The 24223-nt window shown below is 36.7% G+C and overlaps 4 protein-coding genes across 6 annotated transcripts in view; 2 read left to right on the top strand and 2 right to left on the bottom strand.

Annotated features, from left to right (window-relative positions):
• The first annotated feature begins 204 nt into the window (after positions 1 to 204).
• Positions 205 to 2624, top strand: LOC100141587 (trypsin alpha-3). Of its 2 annotated transcripts, XR_010333945.1 has the most exons (11): positions 205 to 360; positions 410 to 492; positions 543 to 785; positions 831 to 938; positions 985 to 1131; positions 1181 to 1579; positions 1625 to 1710; positions 1760 to 1999; positions 2044 to 2154; positions 2199 to 2345; positions 2391 to 2624. XR_010333945.1 is itself a non-coding variant. In XM_008202840.3 (6 exons), the coding sequence occupies exons 1-6, from the start codon at positions 1555 to 1557 to the stop codon at positions 2601 to 2603; spliced, it is 822 nt and encodes a 273-aa protein (XP_008201062.1). In that variant the 5' UTR covers positions 1426 to 1554; the 3' UTR covers positions 2604 to 2624. The 2 variants fall into 2 exon arrangements, 1 of the variants encoding a protein (XP_008201062.1); XM_008202840.3 differs by lacking the exons at positions 205 to 360; positions 410 to 492; positions 543 to 785; positions 831 to 938; positions 985 to 1131 and having other exon boundaries at positions 1426 to 1579.
• A 2440-nt stretch (positions 2625 to 5064) lies between these two features.
• The window catches only part of LOC661034 (monocarboxylate transporter 12), a 52921-nt gene continuing 33762 nt past the window's right edge, over positions 5065 to 24223 (top strand). Inside the window, exons 1-3 of one of the 2 annotated variants that reach the window (XM_015985106.2) lie at positions 5065 to 5276; positions 9584 to 10054; positions 11408 to 11788. In XM_015985106.2, the coding sequence (XP_015840592.1) occupies positions 9763 to 10054; positions 11408 to 11788 (673 nt within the window). In that variant the 5' untranslated portion in view covers positions 5065 to 5276; positions 9584 to 9762. Of the gene's footprint in view, positions 5277 to 8844; positions 9016 to 9583; positions 10055 to 11407; positions 11789 to 24223 lie in introns of those variants that run through there. The other variant, XM_015985105.2, reaches the window with a different exon arrangement.
• On the bottom strand, positions 16437 to 17451 carry LOC660921 (ras-like GTP-binding protein RhoL). Its single transcript, XM_064356329.1, has 5 exons — positions 17433 to 17451; positions 17310 to 17367; positions 17001 to 17250; positions 16830 to 16947; positions 16437 to 16779 (listed from the first exon to the last, which is right to left on the bottom strand). Exons 1-5 carry the CDS (start codon positions 17434 to 17436, stop codon positions 16571 to 16573), a joined length of 639 nt encoding a protein of 212 aa, XP_064212399.1. The 5' UTR covers positions 17437 to 17451; the 3' UTR covers positions 16437 to 16570.
• On the bottom strand, positions 17689 to 18775 carry LOC660977 (ras-like GTP-binding protein RHO). The gene is made up of 4 exons (XM_967169.4): positions 18660 to 18775; positions 18259 to 18429; positions 18097 to 18211; positions 17689 to 18047 (listed from the first exon to the last, which is right to left on the bottom strand). The coding sequence occupies exons 2-4, from the start codon at positions 18357 to 18359 to the stop codon at positions 17748 to 17750; spliced, it is 516 nt and encodes a 171-aa protein (XP_972262.1). The 5' UTR covers positions 18360 to 18429; positions 18660 to 18775; the 3' UTR covers positions 17689 to 17747.

Genomic DNA, 24223 nt, shown 5'->3' with positions numbered 1-24223 from the left:
AGCGGGTTAGAAGAGACGAAAAGCCGAGCAAAGAACATAATTCTAAGAAATTTTTGCTTTAAAAATTTGAAGATATCCAGAGATATAAAAATAAATAAAAAAAGAATCAAATGAAAAAAATACATAGGTACAGATGCAGCTTATTTGGGGATAATGCCGCTGTGTAAATGTTTACATGAAATAGAGATAACGGGTTAGATTCCAAACTTTTTCCAAAACAAATGGGGCATCATAATCAATGCACCATTACAGGGAAAAGCTTTAAAAATGAATGTGGTGTAGATATCGATAAGATAGAAAAATACTACTTAGTCATAGTTTAGTAAATCATCATGCTTTTCGTGACGGCGCTCGTATTTCGTAAGTAAGTTCAATATTAAACAAGTTATCACCTTAATTCCACTTTTAGTACTTGTCTTTGGAAATGTAACTTGCGACACTAAAATAATCGGCGGATCTGAGGTGAAAAATCGATCAGAATTTGCTTATCAGGTTTACTTAAATTTTTATCAAGCCGCAACCATGCCATCTATCATTTCAAGGCTTTGCTGCTCTACAAAGACGCACCTTATTGTGCTGGAACAATAATCGACGAGAAACACGTTTTAACAGCTGCTCATTGCTGTAATCCTGAGAAGAACCTAATAGTTGAACCATCAGATGTGACAGTTGTTGTAGGAAATTTGGATTTGTATGACAAATCTTGCGTCAAAAAAGTCCAACACATTTTCATTCATCAAGAGTTTGATTTAGCGTCAATAACGAACGACATCGCTGTGATACGAGTATTTATCACTGGGAGTATCTTTACGATTTTAATGTTTTAATAGCTTGTAGATAATCTTGAATTTTCGGAAGATATCCAAGCTATTAACTTAACAACAGATTACCTGAGTTCCGGTAATTGTAACGTATCGGGATGGGGAACCACATATATCGTAAACTTTTTCAAATTTCATTTACACAGTAACATATTTTTAACAGGGGGCGAATTCTATGAACTCGAAGTTACTTTACGCCAATGTGCCTATAGTTGAGTGGAACTCATGCCAACGAATCCTTAAATTATTTCAAGTCGAGTTAGGAAAAAACGAAATTTGTGCAGGGGGAAATACAAAGGATGCATGCCAAGTACATTTGTAAAGTTTGCGTTAGTTTTATGCTACTTTGAGTGACTTAGGGCGACTCGGGAGGACCTCTAGTGTGTTCAGGTCAATTGACTGGCATTGTTTCGTATGGCATATCTTGCGGGATTGAATTCATCCCTGGAGTTTACACAGAAGTTGCCAAATACACCAAGTGGATCCAGGAACAAAAAACCAGATCCTCAAGCCCAAAAATTGAACTAACTTTTTGTCTGTTTGTGATGTTATTTGTTAATTTGTGGCAATAAAGTGTCGATAAATTTTTTGTTATTGCAGTAACTCATGTAGTCATTGAAACAGTGCAATTTAGTTTTTAACGATTTATTGATTTATTGATTATAAAGAAGCGAACTGATAAGATTTTTGGATCTATATTAACTCACAAACGAGTCAATACAGCCAAATCATAATGTTGCTCCTAACGCTTCTATTTTGTGAGTAATTTAAAGTAACTTAATAAAGTTAATTCCGAATTTTAGGTAGTGTTTTTTCCTTGAGCACGCAAAAAGATGTTAAAATTGTTGGAGGGACTGAAGTCAAAGACAGGTCTAAATTTGCTTATCAGGTACAGACAATTTTTATTATTTAATTGCTCCAATTACATTCTACTGCAGGCACTTCTTCTGTATAATGGTAGTCCATACTGTGGTGGGACCATAATTGACAAGAAATACATTTTAACAGCGGGGCATTGTTGTTATTCCAGGGACCAACAAATGTTACCTTCTGCCCTTTCGGTGGTTGTTGGTAATTTGAACTTAACCGATCGAGAAATCGTCAAAAGTGTGAAAGCGATTTACGTTCACGAAGAATTCGATATGGACACTCTCGATAATGATTTGGCCATATTTGAGGTATTTTTCAAAAAAATAAGCCCTATTACAATTTTTTTAATTAGCTGACCGAGCCTTTTGAAAATTGGACAAGCACTGTATCACCAATTAAATTAAATAAAGAACATGTGACGAGTGGTAACTGTATTGCATCAGGCTGGGGAACCACATTTTCTGTAAGCTGGAACCAACTTTTGCAAAAATTTCACTACATTTTTAGGGTTCTAATAAAATGAGCTCCAAGCTGCTATATGTGAGTGTTCCTATAATTGACTGGACGGCGTGTTATGAATTTTACGGTGCTTATAACGTGGAAGTGAATAATAAGTCGATTTGTGCTGGGGCTCTTGCTAAGGACTCTTGCCAGGTATTTGGTTTTTGATTTTTTCGCGATTTTTGACGATGGTTTTAGGGCGATTCCGGGGGCCCTTTTGTCTGCGAAAGCAAACTAACGGGCGTGGTTTCGTATGGCATAGGGTGCGGTTTTGAGAATTTGCCCGGAGTTTACGTCGAAGTGGCGAAATATTCCAGTTGGCTGGAAAATTACACAACACCGTCATCTTCGTCTTCATTCAGTTTAGCGACTTCTTGTCTTGTGATATTTGTTGTAACAATAATTTTGTAAATACAGTTTTTTTATGTTTTACTTTTTACTAGCAATTCGTGTAAAAATGATATCTTCACTTAGTAATTTGCAAATAAAGCATTATTTGTGCTTAAACAATTTCCCTTTTACCCTTTCCAGGATTCATAATCAATTTATCACTGCCAAAGCAACAAAAAGCCGGCGAAAGCAGCATTCATTAGAGCTCTTTACTGGGTCAAGCCCTTTCACTTATTTTCCAAAATATAATGAATTACAAGTTCAAAACACAGCCGATCTTACATCGGATTTTACCTCGAATTAGTGATAAATCGCTCGCACTTATTGTGAAATTATCGACGTTTAAATCGATAATGACAAATGTCTCATACAGAGTAACATTTGCGCGAAAAATGTCGTTTCATTGGCGACTATCTCCCGCCATTAAATCTCGTAAAGTTCACCGCCAACACTTCCGTCACTTTATTTCCGGAAAGTCTGCAAAGACATATGCAGCGGAATCTTTTTGCGATGAATGTTTGGAGCGAGTGATGCGCTTTCGGTGCTGGATTTTGCGAGATATACGGTGCATTGTGTGAGCTTATGCAAGCTCGTTGCTCTCCCGAAAATATATTTAATATCGATAAGGTTTTTCGGCTGCTGAAATCAAATTGGATCGATGTGTTAAGGGTTTGTCAAAACAAGATAACTCTCTAAAGTAGATCCGATGAGTTACGGTGGGACAGTACATTTAATTTTCAAGCGACTTTGGGACCGTTATTGTCATTGGACGAAGTTAAAATACGAAATTTACGAGATTGCACGATAAAACTTATAATAACAAAGGAGGATGTACTTTTATTGACTTGTATGCAGTTATAACTACTCTGTTTACGTTCGGACGGCGAGGGCTGACTTATAAGGGGCGTGGGGGGACATTTGCGACTTCAGCAACTTACTCACAATGGGACACCGAGATATCAAGCGGGTTTTAGCGGAAACTTTAAAGGCAACTTTTTAATTGACTGTGTGCAAAAATGGTGGATGCGCCGGGCGAAATTATGTCTCAAAGCAAAATGTTTTGGCAAAGACGCTGGATTACATTTAATTGAAAAATCATTTGAGTTTCTGGCACTATTTAATTTTAATCAAGCCGCATACTGTGAAATGTGGTAAGTAATTATAAGCCATACGAGATTGCTTCTCGTTTAATTGCGTTAAGTTGATTTAGAGTGTCCTCATTTGAAATAAACCATAAATTTGCCGGCGCTGAACCACAAACTAATTTTCCAAATATTAAATTTTTTATGAAACCAGGCAAAGCCCCGTTTTCATTTGGTTCCAATTGAGGCAAATCCAATCCAACAACTAATTATTCCATAACAATTCTTTCTCGGAAATCCTCCGAAATAAAAATAAATTGAACAAGGATAGTAAAGAACGGCAATAATTTCAGTCTATTGAAACTGAAAAAACTAGGTCAGTTAGTTTTATGTAAAACTAGCGTAGCCATTGTGACACCGCTGCCGGAAATTCAGCCATAATGGTACACCATCAGTATTCACCTCGCGACGTCACTTAATTGTAAAATTATCTTTTTAAATTTAGTCACTAAGTGGGAAAAGATCACCCAGGGACGACACTAACGAATTTTTATTAGTTCTAGCTTGGGAATAACTCAGCCATTACTTCATGCTCCGAATAAATCTAATAGTTTTCGATTTTTTTTAAAGGAAATGCGTGCACAGGAAGTTGGTAATTATTCTCGGAAAGGCCAGTCGCTTCCTGAAATAACAATTCCTCTTTAATGTTGTTTTGATGCGAATAACGAGCTTTGACCAGTGCAGCTTCCGATCGAACAGACGCACTCAATGTCGACTTATCTTGGCTAGGAATCGCCTAAAGCCCCATCTTGGACGCTTATAGCAACAATTATAAAAGGAAAATAAAGACCTTAACTTGGAAAAGCTTTCGAAAAGCTTGTACTAAAAAATTCTCACTAAACTTCAACTTTCAATATTGTTGTGTAAATAAGCATAGTCTGGAATGACATTTTTAGCTATTGCTTCTGACCGTTTTAAAAAGCCCGAAATTCTAAAAAATTAGAATTTTAAAAATTAGCAGATATTTTCTGCCAAATAAGTTTTTTGTTATTTTCTGTGGAAGGCCGAAAAACTGGAAATTTCCTTTTTGCGGCGATCCCAATTTCGTGAATAAATTAAAAGGTAATATCGCGCCTCCGTAAGACGGAAGCAAAACTTGTCTCGAAAGTTTTATTAAACGGTGGAAGAAATAAAAAGCGCCGTAAAGCTGGAGCTTTGGCGTGGGTGCGCTAATTAAGCAGTGGGTGGCATTCAATCAAAGTGCTCCTCAGGATTAGATGCAAGTTGCATTCATTCAATGCGACTGTGGCCAGGGTGGGGTTTCAAGTTTTTGTGTTGCGCCGGTCGGGGCCACGTGGGAGTGCAAGAGCTTTATGAAAGCTCAGTTTCGCAGCATCCGCGGACAAACGCGCATTGGGAAAGCTCAACTTGTCGCGATTTCTACGCAACAGGCGAGACTAAACCCCACAATGCCTGCGATTGAATTTTTCAGCCGCAAAAAATTATAAATGAGTAAAATGTTTGATGGAACTTTTAACGGACTTTGCGGTGGGGAGGAATTTTCAAGCGTAAATATTTACACCGCGTCTAGTTTTAAAAATAACGCTTGGAGGTAAGTTTGTTAACACTTTGTAGTATTGATCTCGGTTTAAATCGTGCGTTAAAAATTCAAGTGATCTCGTTATCGGAATAATTTTTATGACGCGATTCTACTTGAAGCAAATTGGCCAATAAAAGCCGCGTTTTATTTTCCTCATTGATGTTAAAATGATATTTTCCAGCGTCGTAAAGTTCCCATTTGGTAACAAAATGTGTTTGTTTAATTTCATGCCACTTTCAAAATTTAATTTTAAGTCGGGCGTTTGTGTAACAACCCGGTCCATTTATTCCAAGTCCATTTTAGGCCCTTGTCCGTGCTTTGGGGTTGTGAAATAAATTTTCGCTAAATCAATTTTTTGTTCTGAGAAATTCTAATTGAATGTGTAAGTCAGTTTTACTGTGTTTACAACTGTAGACGATATTAAGAGTTCTATAACTAAAGGCGAAACGGCGACATCAAACTAATAAGAATAAAGTCAAAACTTTTAGCCTCAAACTAATTTAACACCATACTTAAAACTTTACAAAGTGGTCTTTCCATCATGCGCAAAAACGGAAAATTTCGTGAATTATTTAGTTATTGGAGGCAAACTCCAATAACTTAACAAGGAAGTAATTACAATTCCTGAGCAAAAGTTCTCTTTTATTGCACTTGGTCGCCGATTTTATGACCTGCTCCGAGTTTATTTTTGCATTATTTCATCTAATTGCGAGGCTTTTCTTTTATCGTCCTAATCAATTTTTTATTGTCCGAGATTTATCATTAGAAAAAGGAATTCGCGTCGGATCGAGTTTACTAGGAAATATTTATAACTTCCTTACGTCTAAATGTTGGCCTCGAAGAAATAAAATGAACTCGACACTTATATTATTTCTCTCATAAATCTCGGCTCAGCCGTTCAAGCTTCTTCGAGTGACTTTTAAATTAATTTTTTTGCTTGTAAAATCACCCCCATGTACCATGTTTACACTTGATATAAACAAGAGCAATTTATCAGAGTTTGAGCCGAAACTGTAGCCTTTCAAAGTATCTAGTCCGACATCAAGTTACAACATTATGTATAGTGACCCACGCTAAAATTACCGGAATTTGATCCTCTATTTGCTCCCGGATTTTTTTATTTAGGTCAGAAAGTTTCACTATTTCCGGCTTCCGGACCGTATAAGAAACAAAAAGTAATTTTCAAACAAAATTTAACATGCATTCGGGTTAAGAACAACGATAAATTTTATGTGATATGTTAAAAAATGATTCATTTACTTTTCAGCAAATAAAAGTTTCGCTTGAAACTTGGAAAGTTTGGCAGTGTGTAGGCCAAACTTTTTAGATTTTTCATACCACGCCGATTAAATCTTATTCCAAAGGCGCGACATGATCGTCTATAAACTTATTTACGAAAGGGCAAACACTCTAAACGCCCCAAATAAAGAATCATCACCAAGCGACATAAAACTGTTTTCGGATCCTTTTCGCGCATACATAAACTTGCAAATTCATAAATCATAAATATTAAACGAGGCAAGCTATAACTGTACATACCTACGGAACTAATTAATTATAAGTACAAAACCATCCCTTCTCTATACAATTTGCAGTCTACTAACATCATCCGAGTGCATTGATCTATTCCATCCAAGCTTGAATCCTTACATAAAAGCTGGTTATGCCGAGACTTATTCCAATGACAGTCTCTATTATCGCAGGTTTCAGCACCTAATTCACGTTTTTCTTGCAGCCATAAACCACTCCATTGTGGAAATATTGAAAAAATTTCCAAACACAATTTATTGTCTTGCTAATCTACAGAATATCATTAATAAAATCAATTTTGTAATTTGACATTCAAATTAATCATTACTCAACAAATAAATGCACTGTTCATTTGATCCTCGGCAATTTGGAGCACGTTTTGCATTGCTTTACGGACCAATGACAATTCCATTGCAATTGCTAATAGTTTTCATTGTTTGCGGAACCGCTCCCAATTCCCTTTATTTGTCCCATATTTTTGAAAAATTGCAAAATAGCGCCGTAATAATCTTTATTAAAGATGCTTATCCCAGCTTTTGAAAAACTTAGCCACAAACAAGTGAGTAGTGGTGTAACGACCTGGGATTAGCTTCGGTTTAATTCGTGCATTTCCTTAATGCACATAATCTGTTCTTCAGAAACGTAGTGGGCATTTAATTAATCCTAATTTTTTGTTACGTTTTCTCAATGCAAATTTCTGATAGAGGCAAGAACTGTATAATTGCAAAAGTTAATGATTAGTTCGCCAAAGTCCAATTTATAAATTACAGTTTACAGCAAGTTTTCTCGCACACTATCGTCCTTTTAATAAAATTGTGCACTAAAACTAAAAGTGGAGCAGGAAAGTTGGTAAGAGAGGTGAATTTGTCGGAAAGTATCGATACGATCTGGTTAAAACGTATTTATCGTTTCTTGAAGATTTAATCGATCAGACAATTTATTAAAGTTGACAAAATCCGTGAATCTATTTACCGAATGGCTTTGGGAATGAATGAGAGAAAGATTTTTCACAGTCCCTTATCAAGGACCCGTTCACGAAAATAAAACGCGCCAATTAATTTCCCCTTTGTCTAAATCGGGAGGCGCTATAAATAGATTATTTTCAATACGGGCCATGTTGACGCAGAGGATTAATATTCATGTACTTGAAAATTCGACAATTACAGAAGATTTCGGTTTAAGGACTAGTTTTCGATTAATCTCTATCGAGCCAAGACCATAAATTTCCCCCAGAGACCAGGAACCAGCGCTTGCTGTAGTTGTTCGTTAATGATTTGTCAAAATTTTTAACTCAAAGTGTTATTTACAGTGACGTTTAGTCTGGAATTTATAACGGTTTAAAGCGGCTATATTTTAAAATAATTTAATATCGGTTGGTTGCCACCTACTTAGAGGCAAGTAAATAAAAATTGGATCAATACCACTCTAGTCAAATGTATCTTTTCAATTTCCCGAATAACACTGGAAATATTTATTTAGCTTGATTGCGAAAATAACTACGTGCTATTTTTTAAAGACAAAACGTCGAGTACAAGTCGTTTCGAGGAGCGATTTAGATTAAATCTCCGCAGCAGTTTCTCTTGTCACCAAATTCATGTCTTTTTGAGTGTTGTTGTTTGCAACTCAATATTCATAAAAATTATCTTTTACGCTGAAACAAGAAAAGTCGCGATTCGTCCGCGAGTGCTTTTTAATTGCTGTCGTATTTATTATCCTGTTTACTTTTGAGCCGAGCTCGCCCACACTTTTGCAATTTGTTAAATTAAATGATGGTTGATTAATGGCGCCGTTTTTTCGCAATTATTCCGGACGGAATTAACAAATCTCCGTGAGCTTTTGTTATTACATTTGGCCGCACCTCGTGACTTTTCATTAAATCTATCCGCTCCAAGGAGTAATTTCCAAGTTATGCGACGTCTTCATTAAGTGTCGAATTTCATCAGTATGTAATTGTCAAAGTTAGTATGTTTAGCACGTGCTTCTTTACGTATTCTGCACAAGCACATTTCATAGTCGAAATCTTTCCAAGGCAGGCAACTAGAGAAAGTAAATTGTTGCAAATCAATTGGCAATTTGTTAGCGGTGCCATCGCTAATCCTGGACGATCAAGTGGAAATTGTCATTGGCCCTGGGAGGGATCGAGGACCGATTTGTTTACGGTACATTAATATAGTGAGTGCAGTGCTAAAATCGGCCACACTGACGTCGCATTGATCTTCCCGTAAGTCGATACAAAGAAATTATTTTTCGAGAAACTCATTCCGAACGCTTTTACGGCTCTAAAAGTGTTCCGTTTACGTTTGATCGCTGGATTTACATACACAGCCAAATTGGATGGCTGTTCTAATGGCCGAAAAAACGGTCCAGCTCCAACAGCAATTGCACAAATTATATAATTGTAAACAATTTGTTCTAGTTTTGCGTTTAAACATGCAAATTTTGAGTTAGTACTGTCACCCAGTATCAAGCAATTAATTCGCTTTGTCTCGAATCAGCTTCGATCAGATATCGTCTCCGATTATAACAAAGAGCTGTAGTTAGAGCAGGAGGATTAAGAAGTAAAGTTTGCAGAACATGCATAAATTAAAGGCGACAAAAACCACTGATGCATCTTCAGCTACAAGTCGTAGAATTAAGGACAATGAAGGCTTAAACTTTCAGCCAAGTTGAATACGTGGTTATGACTCGGAATAATTCCGATACTGTCATTAAATTAATAAAAAACGCACACAACTTCACTCTCCCAACTGGATTAATAATCAAATAGCGTCGTTGCCTCCTGATTTCAGATAATCGCAGCGTCCAGCGTCGTCGCAGCTTGCTTTTTGCCATTTAAAATAAACATCGTGTACAGCATGAAATGCGCCACTCTTGAGCCATCCATCACACTTACCACCTCGAAATAAAACAAAAGTCTAAAATGAAAAATTGGCCCTCGATCAAGCGCAATCTAACATGACGCCAAGATATGACTTTAAATCACAGCAAAACGTGGCCAGTGAGCACTTTGGCCGTGGTGCAGCTCCGGGTGGACTCACATGGACGCACCTACAGCACACTCACCGGAAATCCGGCTGAAGCCCCGGAGCTTCGCGCCAGGCATGAGGACTCGGGCCTTGTCGAGGAAAATCACAATTCGGAAAATGGGACAAATGAGGTAGAAAACCTGAGAATGGCAGGGCGGAGGACCGTCAGGACAGACACCGTTTCCACCATTTTGGAACAGGACACCGAGTTCGAGGAGCAACCCGAGGAGCCAGGTTCGCAAAAAAATTCTTTTCGTGTACTTGATCGGAATTGATAAATTGTTTAACCCAAAATAATTAAGAAAAGTGGGACTTTTTTATTAGCAACGTTTTTTTCAATAATTAGAATATTTTTTTTTCTTAGTCCACATTCTTTTCTTTTCTCTATTTATAAAACTGTTGGTAATTTTTTTCGTATTTTGCGTGTTTCTGCTACTAATTGCAGAATTTCTTCACTATTTTCGCTTTGATTCATTTAACATAAAAGCTTTTTGGAAGATTATTTTTTTTCTTGATTGAAGACAATTTCTATTTTTAAAATCATAATTTTCGTGAAGTGAAGTACACGTAAAAAGTGCGTGTTTTCTAGCTCGTAAAAATCTGTTTTTACTCACTAGAAAACCATCAGTTTTTTTACTTGTTAAACACTCTACTATTGGTTTTGGTTTATCGTAGTTTTATTGTTCCAGAACTAATAACTAAGCACTAATTTCTTTGTTTCAAATCTCTCTCATAAATCACCCCGAAATGGGCGAAAGCTCCTGATCGAGTGAATATTCCTCCTTGACTTTTTTAACGATTCATACTGTCAATGGCAAAAAACGAATAGTTCCTTGACGAATAAATGATACGCTTGAACAAACAAATTGACTTGTCACGAACATTTTCAAATATGCCAAAAGTTTGCAAAACATTTTAATGTATTCAACTTTTTTTAACAAACATATATCAAAAGACCGATTCAAAATAGATTATGCGAGGAAATAAAACTGAAGTAATATATTCACCCAAGTAGATAAATCATGTTTTTATAAGCTTATTGATCCGATATCACTTAAAGACATATCACTCTTTTATGGGGCATTATTGAGCTCTTAGGGCATTCGCGGAGATTGAGGACGGCCAGTTCTGACACTGGACAGGTTTTTATTCAATTTCTTCTTGCATCAGTCGTCTCCATAAACTTACAATTAACAAAAATTAAAAGTTCAACTTAACTTTTTAATTTGTCAATGTTTTGAAACCGCTGAGTTTCAAGACGGTATTTCAAAAATTGTGAGAAATTCTTGAAATTGTTTGGCAAAAAATTTAGAAGCATTATGTGTTTTGATTAATTTTGTTTACTTAAGCAAACTGCTGAAATACCCGGTTTTGTTAATCAATAGCAACACCTACGCTCCTCCCGAGTCCATTCCAGCCTTCTCCAGACTAATTTGTGTTTGAACCTCCTCGTGGAGTTATTTTCCCTTGTCCACATCCACGCATACCGCTTTATTTAGCAAAAACGAGCGTGGGAGGTTTACCTATCCAGCCCCCAAACTTTTATTATCTCCACCATTCATCATCCCGTTTTCCATGTCATCGTAGGCAAATGCGACCCCTCCTTGGAGAAATTCCACGTCCTGGCGCTCACCCGCATCGAGGAGAACCTCAACGAGGGCGAGTTCTACGCCCTCGGCCGCCGTCCCAGCATCAAAGTGGACAACTGGGACTTTATCTACACCGAGACTAAGCCCAACAGGTGTCCCATCCACGACCCAGCCCCCAAAGAGCCCCCCGACCTGCCGTTGGACGCCCGCAAAACCACCACTTTGCGAAGACACTACTACCTGGAGGGCGGCTGGGGCTGGGTGGTGGTGGTGTGTTCAGTGCTGGTGCATGTGTTGAACCACGGAGTGCAACTGTCGTGCTCGCAGCTGGTTCTCCCGGGGGCAGACAAGTTCAAAGTGGAGACGGTGCACTTTGCAGGTGAGTCGCTTTACAGCAGACGGGAAAAAAGCAATATTTGGATTGAGGTGCTGCGGATGTATCGAAAGGGGCAAGGGGCGGAGTTTAAAGGCGAGACAATTTTAATGGAAATTTGCTAGTTTAGATATGTTATCGGGCGCTATTTTAAATTTAAATTGCGCGGCTAGAGGAACGGACGACTGACGGTTCTGGGTCAGAGGGACTGGCGAAACGCTCAATTATTTCTGACAACTATTGTTCAATAAACTTATCAAGAAAAAATATAAACATTCGTTGATTAGAGGACGATCTAGGACTTTTGATCTTTTATATTTCGATTTTGATGTTGAACGAAACTAGACACTTATCTACACCGTTTAAACTAACTAGAAAAAGTGCTCAACTCCTTAACTTCACTTGTCGCAGCTAGAAGTATGCTTTGAACTCGGAGTAGAAATTTGAAGCTACGTGTAAAAGAGATAGAAATAGCGCTTAATGCATTTGTATTTATCAGCGAGTTCAATAACTTGGTAAAAGTCTTTTGTGTTGAAATATCCGCCGTAATTATCTGCCATTATGCTCCGATTCATGTGATATCCAGTCCAGCTCCGGCGAATATGTTCCAAATTGAATTCACAAAATGCAAAACGTGACATTAAACTGAAATTCAGATCGTGCAGAGACGTATCATCTTTATTGAATTGAAACTTTGCATATGGAAAGTTCCGGGCAAATACTTTTAATTAAAATCTCACTAGGATTATCACTCTTTCTCGTGAAATTGCATTTGTATCTCTGCCGCTTTTTAAGCGTTGATTAATCGATGGTGACACAGATATTAAATTGGAAGTGGAAATCTTTGTCGTCGAGTGCAGTTAAGGCAATGACGGAGCAATTGGGGCTTAGTGCTCTTCTCTTGAGATCCGAGATCTTCCGGAGAAGTTTTACAGCCGTGGCTTAGTCGGTCACTGCGAACAAAACAGACCTGCAACTTTTCACGCCAACTCTAAAATAACATCAGCAACTTTCTTCATGCATGACCTAAGACTCGAGATCTATACCTCTAATAATCAAGTTCTATTTTTTCCGCCGAAAAGTTTTCCCTACGCTCGATTTGCTTATTTTCAATTAGGGGATGACCTCGATTTACGCCAGATTTCACATGCGTTTAAGCTGATTGAAGACTTTATTTGGCACAAATGGCACTATTTACCTGACATTTGCAACAAACGCTAAATGCCGGAATTGCAAATAAAGGTAAATGTTTGTACAAGTCGAGGAATTGGAAACTGAAATGAAAATCAAGCCAAATCGGTACTTTTTTGATTTTGGAAAAGACTCGAGTTTTGGCTGTTATGGCAGATACTCGGGTTATCTCTGCTGGAAAGTAAATATTTTAGCAAATTATTAGCATCCTAACTAATTCCAAACAAACAGCTTTATTGATCGCTCTCCTCCTGTACATGAAAAAAGAGTTCGTGTTTTTATTGTAATAGCAAAATATTTTTGCAAAAATCAACTAAACATCAGCCGATAGCGTTGTTAGCCGTAGACAAACAAAAATTTAATAAAATAAACCGTGCATTATTTAGCTGAAAGTACGCAGATAATTTTTCTTTAAATATTGGACGTTGTTTATTCCAATTACTCTTCTCCTAATAGTTTTCCTATTAATTATCAAGATTGTTTCATGTACTGGCCTCGATCGCCGATTGCTAATTGAACATCTCGAGTAAATGACTTTTGCTAAAAGCAGAAATTTCGAGGCACAAATCCAATTAGAGTTCGTTTCTATTTTAAAAACTCTCCCGAGTTCAGGTTTGTTAGAATCAAACATATGGACATCGTTACGTAGCAAACAGCAAAATACTGTTGTGTTACACGATATAATTTTTCCAATTCACGTTTTAGCTCCGGCCGTTGTCGCGAATAATAAATATTTACATGCAAACCGAGGAATTATCTCCGCTCATAATTTTCTAAAAATAATTCACTAGTTTTTTCGTAAAAAATTAATGGCGATAATTCTTGAGCGGAATATCGTGATGGCTTTTAGAAGGCAAAAAGCCGGCCATAAAGAGGCCCCATTCCGCTTCTGTTCACTCCATTGTTTAGAGAATTTGCATAAGGTGGTGATATTTATTTAAGATATAAGAAAATTGCGTCAACTCCTTTGAAGCCGGGGAAAAACTTAGACAATCCGAAAAAATTCATCATTAACTTTTTATTATTCCGAGGACAAAGCGTGTCAAGGCGGTCCCCAAATCGGACTAAATAGGATCGGACCTCGAGGGAGTCCAACCTTATATCACACAAAATTCTCTCCTGAAATAATAATAAACTAACGCTAAACGCTTTGAAAATATCGACTTTTGGCGGCGCCTTCCGAGCTTTGTGTACTTGTACTCCCATTTCAAAGACTTAATTTAGGAAATTTTCCGCCGTGCGATTTGAAATTAACGCGAAATTAATCACGGAAGGGTAAAGAAATTTGCTAAATTTTAGTGGAAAACGCTTTAAATCAACTCGACTGATTTCAGGATGCGATAGCACTAATTAAAGCGAACTGTTCGCTTAATTTGACCGCAGCTCTATCTCATCGGCCGTAATCGCGAAGCTGGTCACGTTATCTCGGACGCCCTGTATAATAATGATTGATGACTTAAGCTCGGAGTTTGGAGATTTTGACTATTTTCTGTTTCATGGGCATTTCGTACGAAATAAAACTCGAAAACATTTTATTTAAGAGACAATGTTTGATCTATTTTAGGTTTTTTGGTATAGACATAGCATAATTTTATTAATTCTTTCACTCTAAATAAATGTTTTACTCAAAATCACTCACAAGGCCTTGAAAAATCTCGAAAAAGGAAATGTAAAAAGAACTTAGAGAAAGCTCCAAAAACAGTGGTGAAAGTAGTCTTGGATGCAAGCAAAAATTCACATACTGAAGACAAAGCGACTTTTTTGTGACTCTCACAGCAGTTTGAAACAAATATTGGATACTTTTCTGCTAGAAATTTCAAATAAGATTTACCGTAGAATAAGATGGATATATCCACATGCGAACAATAAAACTTTATTTTGCCGCAACATTGAGGGATAAATTTTTCATTTAACCTTCAATTTTTATACTATTTTTAAGGGAAAACTTGCAGCAAAACACACAGCTTTACATTTTTAACAATTTTATCTTCAGTCAAAAATTTTTGGTTGAAATTTAAAAACAAGAGGGTAAATTGATTGGTGGTGGGCGATGGGGGCGCTGGAGGGTTCTATTTTTGAGTAATGGATTCGAAGCGGTGTTATCACTCCATGCGGTGGTAAATTGGCATGGTTCACGTACGTTTGATTTCCACAATTCGATCTTGTCCTGGTGATAAGAGATACACATTGGTGGCTCGCCAGATTCGAATAGTTACCACACAGTTCAATTGAGAGTTCCATTGCTTTTTATAGCACAAACTCCGACTTCCGCTTCGATAAATTTTATAAACGTCTTTTCAGAGGTAGATACTTTTAATACTTTTCGTCCCACAGCTTTTTCTCCCATCTTTGAGCGTTTACTTCCCGTTGTCATTTGTAATAGAAATACGAAACGTTGTATAAAATTCGATTTAGAAAAGCGGCAAAGTAGTGCCCGTTTTAAAGACACCGTTGTCGTTTTATTAGTTCTTGGTAAGCATCGTGCTAATAAAAATTCTATGAGCGCGTCGAGATTAAATGAATAAATTCAATGTAACGTATGTGGCAAGGTTTGAAACAGTGCACTTTCTCAATATCAACTGCAAAGCGGACGTGATGTACGGCAATTCCTGCGACGAGGATGTGGCGGTGTTCTACCCTAAATATTACGAGACATGAAGCCATCCATAAGAGGAAGGACATTCGCTGAAATGTTAATTTAAAGCCGAGGATCGTTGACCTGCGCCACCATCATTGCGATGAATTTGTCACCGGACAAACTGATTTATCGCCCGGTATATAAATCCTACAAAACAATAAATAGCGCCTGTTTAGTTTTTGCATTATCGAAGATCTAGCCGTGAAATATGGCATTTTCATGCTCCAAATGGACAGCAGAGATATAAATCGGCGCCCGATTTGAATATTTAAATGCAACCTCGTTTGCCGAAATATGCCACTGATCTATTTACCTACTTGGACACCCAAGACGCCTCTCACATCCAGCTAAGTGCAACTAAAACGAACGCATTTTTCCGCCTTTTTCTACAGAAATGATCAACAAAACGTTATAAATAGTGAGGATTTTTTCCAAATTTTATCATATTTACGTGTTAGTCATCAGTCATAAAACATTAATTGTTGCTCAAGCTTTTATTGGGTATTTTTTTAATTTCGAAAGCTTGAAATTTCTGTGTAAATATCAGTAACCTTTGGCACGTTTGAAAGAAAAAATACATCATATTTACACCATTTATGTCGTTCTAAACGTTTGGCATTTCGCGGTCATTGTCACTATGTGGGCAAATGAGTGTTTAAGTAATTCATTTAGTACATTGAAATTTTTTATAGCTTTTGCTGACATAGTAGGAAATTATTTTTGTGTTTGTGAGTTTTTGGTTGCTATTCGGTCACTATAACAGTGACATCGGGGTTTAGGGGCGAGTTTTAGCATAATTATTTGAATAATGTCAAAGGCTGTGTATTAAGCTTTAGTGGAATTTTATTGCAGTTGGGTTGTAAAGACATCTAAGGACACATAAAAGTCAACGACGACAGGAATAAATATTTTTCCGGATAATATCACAGTTTTTAATAAAAATGGCATTTTATCACACGTTAGAGTAGCGCACAAGTGCTTGTATTTTCCCTTTTGTTGGTCTTCTGCGCATTTACAAAAACCGTGAGTGCTAAACAAATTGTCTCGTCGACATTCCATCGCAGCTTTGCGGAATTCTCAATAAAATCGTCAGCTTTGATGAGTTTAGCCAGTTTCTGGCCACTTTTCTTGTCCAGTATTCTCTCATTCTCAAGATCGCATTTCGTCGCTGGAAAAAGCCGATTAAATATTTAGATTTCTTCACCGCAAAACCCCCACCAGCTAATATCAATTTCGCTCTGGGACAACATCTTCGTATTTCCGGCGCCCATTTTTCCTTCACGTTATCCCAGGAATTGGCGTCGTTTACTGCGTAACACAAGATGAATACGTCCGTCTGAAAAATGGCATGAGAGTAAATTTAAATGGGGCTAACGGGGGCTGTTTCACTTCTTTGTAGGCCAGTTGCCGGAGCTTGTCGAATTCTTCCTGACCGGCTGTGTCCTGCAGGATCATGGTGTACTCCTTGCGGTCTATTGTTATGGTCATTGAGTAAACGTCGAAGACGGTGGGGATGTAGCGCTCGTCGAATTTGCGGTCTTTGTAAACGATCAACATGCAGGTTTTCCCCGTGTCGCCATCACCGACGACTGTTATCCGGATTTGGTTCTTCATAGTCGGACAGGAGGCAAAAACTGATCTAGACTGATAAATAGATAAACAAAATTCAATTCAATTCCTAAAAGTGTGAAAACAAACATGGTGAACGGCGACCTTCGGCATCTGATACAATATTGCCGATAAATTATTTCCAGCGCTAAAAATTGTGAACAAGCAAAATGCAAATGACTGTATAGAAGCTCGTTAGCGAAATATATCTACCCATAAAAACGACATTTAGGAAATTTAATTTTGTTCGCAGTTTAGTTTCATTATAACCGTCTCATTTATTAAAAAATTGCCACTGCGTGAAATTGATTGATTGGATAATTTTCCAACTTACCTACCTGCCAACAGCCACCAAAACATGTACAAAAATCGCTCATACAAATATTACAGTAAACTGTATTATTTGAAATCTCAAGATAAGATAAAACACTTCACAAAGATGACTCAGGGATAGCAAAATCCTCTTAGATAGCGTAAAATTTTTATTGATAAGGTATAACACAGCCATTGTCTCTCAAAAAAAATAATTCACTGGATGGTGCAAGATTTTTCTTTGGCAAACAGCTTCAAAATCCGCTTCTTCAAATCCTCAATTCCGTCCAGAGTCTTCGCCGAGCATTCTGCGTAAAATAGAGCATTGATTTTTTTCTGGAATTTGATGATTTCGTCCCGATTTATGCAACTGTGTGTTTTGCGCAAATCTGATTTTGTACCAACGAGAACCACTGGTACGTCTTTGCAGTTTTGCAAGTCCGGTACCCAGACACTTTCCATGTTTTCGAAGGAAACTCGGTCGTCTACAGCGAAACACAGCAGAAAAAGGTTCGCCTGGAAAACTGTCACTGAATATAGGAAAATTAGGTAGTTTCGAAGTTACATCCTCGTAGGAAAGTTTCCTGATCATTGCGAATTCCTCCTGACCTGCCGTATCGATAAACTTGAGTTGGAATTGTTTACCGTTTACCGTTTGACACAGCTCGAAGTTATCATACCTGGCACAAAATTTGGATAATTTGAGTCGACCAGTGCCTTTACCTACACATTAGGGATTTGTTCCTCGAACTTCTTCTCTTTGATCGCATTCAAAATGCTCGTTTTGCCGACGTATCCGTCGCCTATGATCACGATGTTTCTCTCCATTTGATTAATGAAAGGCTTTCCGATTCATTTATTCGAATTAATTCCCGGCGAAACAACGAAACAAGACAGGCTGTAAAAAGCGATATTTTACAATTACAACGTTTCTTTTGATTTTAAGGAAACAATGTTTCATAGGCCAATAAATTACAAACGACCGTAAAACAATAGAGCTTTTCCAAGACCCATCTCCATTCAACTTGGAGATATTTATTTCTGGCCGTCATAAATCAGGAACGGCCGGGTTTGCAATTTAATAAATCAATTGCCTAATGAAAGATTTGGGCCATTTCGGCTATTTACCTAATTCATACACATTTTTTCCCGAAACACCAACACTAGACCTGGATTTTTTAGTTTATCTCGCTGCAATTTATTTAATTTATTTAGAGAAAATAAGATAAGACAATCTTCGTATCAATTTTAAATCGATGCGGGAAAAGAGACATCTCTTAGGCGAGAGACAAACTCACCAAAACAACCAGCTGCAAAGCTGGAAAGCTTTTATTTATTTATTTTTTAATAATTATTTTTATTAATTTAATGTGTAGCAAAACAGAAAGATTGACCAATTTGTGTAATTAAATGCTGTTGTTATTTACGTGCTTTTACAAATGTGCAGCTTGAAAATCAATAGTAACAAAGTTTACAGGAATCTCTAGTGCGACATCTACAAATGTTAGCAGGAACGTTAGTCTGTTTCAGGAATCTTCAGCTACCCCAGTTTTCAGATTTGCAATTATTGATTGTAGTCCAGTAAAGTTTCCTATGTCTGGGTATCTCCCAGTTCAGTTGAACAGATAGTGCTCTTTCTAATTTTTTTAATGTATAATTTTCTATTTGCTTTAATTGCCGCCTCGCCAGTTTTGAAAATTCTGATCAAGTGTGAAATTAGGATGCCGAAACTTTATTAATAATTTAAATTGCCTTTTCTTTGTTATTTTTTCTCGGAGCGGTGCAGGTGGGTTGATTTAGTGCGTTCGAAAGTTTTATCAATATGTCATTATGTTAATATATTAGAAAAGTTCATTGAACGGCTTCTCTTGGCGCCGTTTTTCCCAAAAGCCAAATATTAGCTTTTCGTCAAAAATGTGTTTTAACCGGTCAGCTTCAAGTTAGTTGCGTCAAAAGGCCCCAACATCAAGCCTAATCTCTGTTTCACCTTAAATACGGTAAACCACCCGGACTTGTACGTAGCTAACAGCCGTTTAATCCTTGTTAGGAGTCCGGAATAGGGTGGAACCGTGTGACTAGTCCTAGAGGAGCGTCAGTGCGTGTCGAATGTAAATCCTTTAACACCGGAAGCGCTTAATACCTACCAACCCATTCGTTCATATTAGCCTTATTCAAATCGTAATTAATCTCGCCACCGGAAGGGAAATTTGCGAAGAAAAGCAACGCGTATAAATTTTTACGAGAGGATATCCGTTCAACAGCTCACAGAATTTGTTTTTTATTTATACGGATCGAGATAAGGAGGGTAAAACGGATAAGTAGACGACTTCGATCTCGGGTAAACATATTATGAAAATATGGAGCGTGAAAAGTGAAAATCGCCGGCTAAACGGACGAGATAAGGCCAGGATTTGAATTCGACCGAATATTGACAACGTCTACGAATAAAAAACCATCAATCACGGCCGGCGCTTCAATCAAATTTTCAGCGTAAAAAATGAGGATTACTGAACGCTCATCCGGATTTTAAGGGCAAAAATGAAACGCCGTAACTTATCCACGCCAAACGCCATTTACTCACTATGTATTTACAAATCTCAAAAAAATAGTTAACGGTTAAAAGTTACAATTTTGTTTTTCGTTTTTCTTTAGCTTTGTTGTTTTAGATACATTATACCATTGTTTTCGGTGAGAGAAATGGTATAATGTACAATGCAGTGGCGAAACTAGCTCCAAATTTTTGGGTAGGCACATAGGTGGGCAAACAAAATTTTTGTTGGGCACATAACACCTAATATCAGTAATAAATAATCTAATATTTTTCCCTTAACGACACTGTCCGGATTTCAGTTAATTTTGCATGTTGGCAAACTAATAAACTGATCAAAAAATGATATACTAAATTAAAAAAAAAAATCTGCAGCCGCATGAAAAATAATATCAAATGTGTTTTCTATGAAACTTTTTATTTTATCGTTTAGAGTTGTACCCGTTTTGTATCTTCCAGCAAAAATTTTCTCGTTTAGAAACGATTAATCTCAAAATGCGTACTTACATCCCTAACTTTTTTGAGCAGTTTAGTTCTTGACTCAACATTTTAATGTATTTGTACCTATAGATTGCTTATAAAAACTATTAATTTTCATCAGTTTGTAGTAGATGTATTTAAAACTGGTAAATTGTTAATAAATATTAAATAATAAGTTAGATTAGATTATAATTACTCACAATGTAACAAAATTCTTCTATTTTGATTAGAAGAATTCAATTAAACGTTCTCAGAGTTTATAAAGAAACCAATAAGTTTTTTGAATCAGAGGGCTTTTTTCCAAAAATAAAGAAAACGAAACTTTTTTTAAATAAATTTTTTTAACTTTTTTACAAAAAATCATGAACCAATCTTTTAGCAGTTATTTATTTTTATAAATGTAATTTATGTTTATGCAAAGTTGCAAAGATTCAAAATATCGTATGTATTGCTCGTGACGTCCGAAATAAAACTGAGAAAAAGTAAATTATACTCTGCAATAAGTGTAAGGATATTTATTTTTTAAACATGTACCTGCAGATAAAGATTACCAGAGTTATAGTGTAGACGATAATAGTGCTTATACAAACAATCTAAAATTTCAGCATCCGAGTTATTAAGATTATTTTGAATAATATATCCTATATCATTGGTCTTGGTACTGACTGTGTTATCGCGAGCTGAATAAGCTTTTGGTATCAACAATAAAGAACTTGATTTACTAATTTAAAACCGTTTGAAATCTTAAACACATATTAATCACAATTAATCACCAATTTTTTGGGTGGGCCAGAGATTTTTTAGGTGGGCACTGGCCCACCCGGGCCCACCACTAGTTCCGCCACTGGTGCAATGGTATAAGATACATAAGTTAAAATGCCGTATCACTTATAATATACCATTATTAAAGTTAAAGTTAAAGGTTTTTTTTTGGTTGGGCCTGAAGTTTTGTTGCCCGCTGCCCGCTGCCCGCGGTATAAAGCGGTTTGTCGCTTGTTCGTGTTTAGTAATTTTTTGTGTGATTGTGGCACTTCTGCGCCTCATTAATCTTTCCGAGACTTGTTTGCCGAGGCTCCAAATATAGTCTAATTAAGAATCCATCTCTCAATTAAAAGTTTCGATTAAAGACTTGTCGATTCCTTACAAATATCGAAGAACCTACCTTGACCTGCCACACATGCATCTCGTATAGATTCCGATGCTGCCCATGAAGATCGCTGTCAGAGATAATGGCGAAAAATGCCACTTCTTGCACCAAATGCCATTCTAGTTGCCGGAGTTTATTCGTTCTTTTCGTGTTTGTTATCCCAGTTGCCAAGTTTCCCACCAATAATTCCACACTGTTTGACATGTAATTGCAATGTAAGCGATCTCGAGCTCGTTCTTAATGTTTATGGAATTACTTGTAGCCTCCTGTCAATGCTAATTTCGCTGCGTGCTACCCGCATTAGGCACAAAACGCCTCCCGTCTTAATACGCCCAGTTCTTGAGCATTCCTGCCCGCGATTTTTTCCTGTTGGACGCGCGAAAATAGCAAACACCGAATTAACTCCGGCTTTAGAGCCTTATAAATTAATTTTTGTTGGTCGATACGATCGCAATAAAATTGCACATAAACCCGGTAATTATTTTTAACGGGATTATCCTTTCAGGCCGCGTTTTCAACCGCCCGTATTAACTTTCACGACATTTTTCTCCTCGACGACAAACAAAAACTTCCGCAAAGTTGAGAAGTGACGAAAAAAATACTTAATCGATCATCGCCGAACAGATTGATCGGACATCAATCTTTTATACCGGTGTCAAAAGCCGACACTATTCAGAGCCGGAGCTGGGGTCAGATATTATGCGGCACGAGCTCCACACAAAAACAATAATTTATGCAAGATGTTCGCTTTGATGAGGCATGCATCAGAATGCCTCACGAGAAATTCCGCGCGAGAGTGAGTCCAGGGAATTCGAAAAATCGGCGCCAACACAGGACGCAAAAATCATTTCCTCAGACTGATTTATCCGCGATCTTGTACTACTCATTCGCAATCAGATTAGGGCGGAGCCCCAACAACCAATCCGCATTAATTGCGACTAAATCTTCATTCGTCCACAATTTTTTTGGCAAATTTGCGAAATGCGTATGTAAATCTTACATCACGTCTGACGCGAAAATTAAAGACCACTCGAGAAAACCCGCAACGACCTAATGTGAGGATTTTTGCATAATTACATACATTACATTAAATTACAGCGCAGATAAAAACGCGATTCTGTTTTCAATTTATCTCCTCGCTCAAATTTGGACAAATGATAATTCGGTTATCCCGCTGGTTTAATTCCAAAATCGCCAACGACGACAATGGAAAAATTGATTTGAAATTCAAACATATGATTATGATTAATTTTCTACGCTTATATAGAGACGAGTAAACAACGTACTGGCCGAATTGTGAAAAATAACCGACCATATTTAGAATTCCACGACTAAATATGGCAAAACGACTTCGGGACCCTGATTTTTCTTCTAGGCTATTATCAAAAGTAATTGATAAATAATCAGGATCTGCGCAGAAAGAGAGCCAAAATTGATAGTCTAAGATAACGGAACTTATTTTCATAATAATAATAGATTTGCTAGAAGTGTTTTAGATTTGAAAAAACTTTACCAAAGTCCAAAAAACTGGTTTTAAAATGTTGGGAATAATGAAAATTAATGAAAAAAATTGCTCCTTTAGCACTTATTTTTACTTTACATATGAAATAAGGCGAAATAAATAAGTATCTATTGTAAAAAAACATGAATCCTTTGGAAAAAAGTAATACAGGCTGCCCCAGCGAGTTGGTAAAGTCCATTATTGACCTTTAAATGTTAGAAGAGTAGCATTTCTTTCTTCCTAAGCCGTAGATACTAACTCCCTGTCTCATCTAAAATTATTTTCAAATATACAGAGTATTTCTAAAATGAGTTACTATAATGAAACACCTTATATTTTTTTGAATTCTTGGATGTAGCTTTTAAAACTAATGACTTTGATTTAAACTTTTATTTGTCGATTTTGCTTATTTTGAAATATTGTAATTTTTCAAACAAAAACACGATTTATTTAAAAATTTATTTCTCAAAAACTGAGTTTTAGAAACGTGGGACTTTCACCACTTTAAAGAAGAGAGTTCAAACATTAAGGGCATAATTAATTAATAATTTGTAAAAACAGCTACAGAAAAAAGAGTCCCCCCATAAAAAAAATAAAAAAAAAATTGCACCGATTTTTTTGGCGAAGATTTCATTTCCTCAAATTTCACTGCCTAATTCTCATGTAAACTGTGAAAAAAGTACTCAAAAAATCCAAATCTAGTTAATTAGTTTAACTAATTAGTTAATTAGTTTTTAGACTCTGAAGTGGAGGTTGCACTCTCTATATCTCAAAAACTAGTAAAAGTAGTAAAAGTTCAGATAAGGCAAGGTGATTTATTTTGACTTCCTACTATTCTACTATTATACAATATTTGCAGAACTATAAAATTCGCGCTGTAGTGATGTTAAAAATATACGTTTTTATTGGTTAAAATATTTTTAATTAGTAATTCAATACTAATTCATCAGTGAACACTTCTCTTTCTGCTTTGTCATTGTCAATATATACCTCAAAATTCGGTAAAAAATTCGTTC

This window comes from Tribolium castaneum, chromosome 4 (assembly GCF_031307605.1).
Source record: "Tribolium castaneum strain GA2 chromosome 4, icTriCast1.1, whole genome shotgun sequence".
Lineage (NCBI taxonomy): Eukaryota > Metazoa > Arthropoda > Insecta > Coleoptera > Tenebrionidae > Tribolium > Tribolium castaneum.
This window is presented reverse-complemented; position numbering and strand designations above follow the sequence as displayed.

Excerpts from the sequence above, each read along its gene's own strand:
- LOC100141587 (XM_008202840.3), top strand. The coding sequence starts at position 1,555 with ATGTTGCTCCTAACGCTTCTATTTT. Across the intron at positions 1,580-1,624 it reads GCTCCTAACGCTTCTATTTT|GTAGTGTTTTTTCCTTGAGC; the intron begins GTGAGTAATTTA and ends TCCGAATTTTAG. Across the intron at positions 2,155-2,198 it reads GCTGGGGAACCACATTTTCT|GGTTCTAATAAAATGAGCTC; the intron begins GTAAGCTGGAAC and ends CTACATTTTTAG.
- LOC660921 (XM_064356329.1), bottom strand. Across the intron at positions 17,251-17,309 it reads CGAAGGTCGCCGTTCACCAT|ATCAGTTTTTGCCTCCTGTC; the intron begins GTTTGTTTTCAC and ends TTATCAGTCTAG. Across the intron at positions 16,948-17,000 it reads GGCAACTGGCCTACAAAGAA|ACGGACGTATTCATCTTGTG; the intron begins GTGAAACAGCCC and ends GCCATTTTTCAG.
- LOC660977 (XM_967169.4), bottom strand. The coding sequence starts at position 18,359 with ATGGAGAGAAACATCGTGATCATAGGCGACGGATACGTCGGCAAAACG. Across the intron at positions 18,212-18,258 it reads GAGGAACAAATCCCTAATGT|GTATGATAACTTCGAGCTGT; the intron begins GTAGGTAAAGGC and ends ATTTTGTGCCAG. Across the intron at positions 18,048-18,096 it reads GGAAACTTTCCTACGAGGAT|GCGAACCTTTTTCTGCTGTG; the intron begins GTAACTTCGAAA and ends ACAGTTTTCCAG.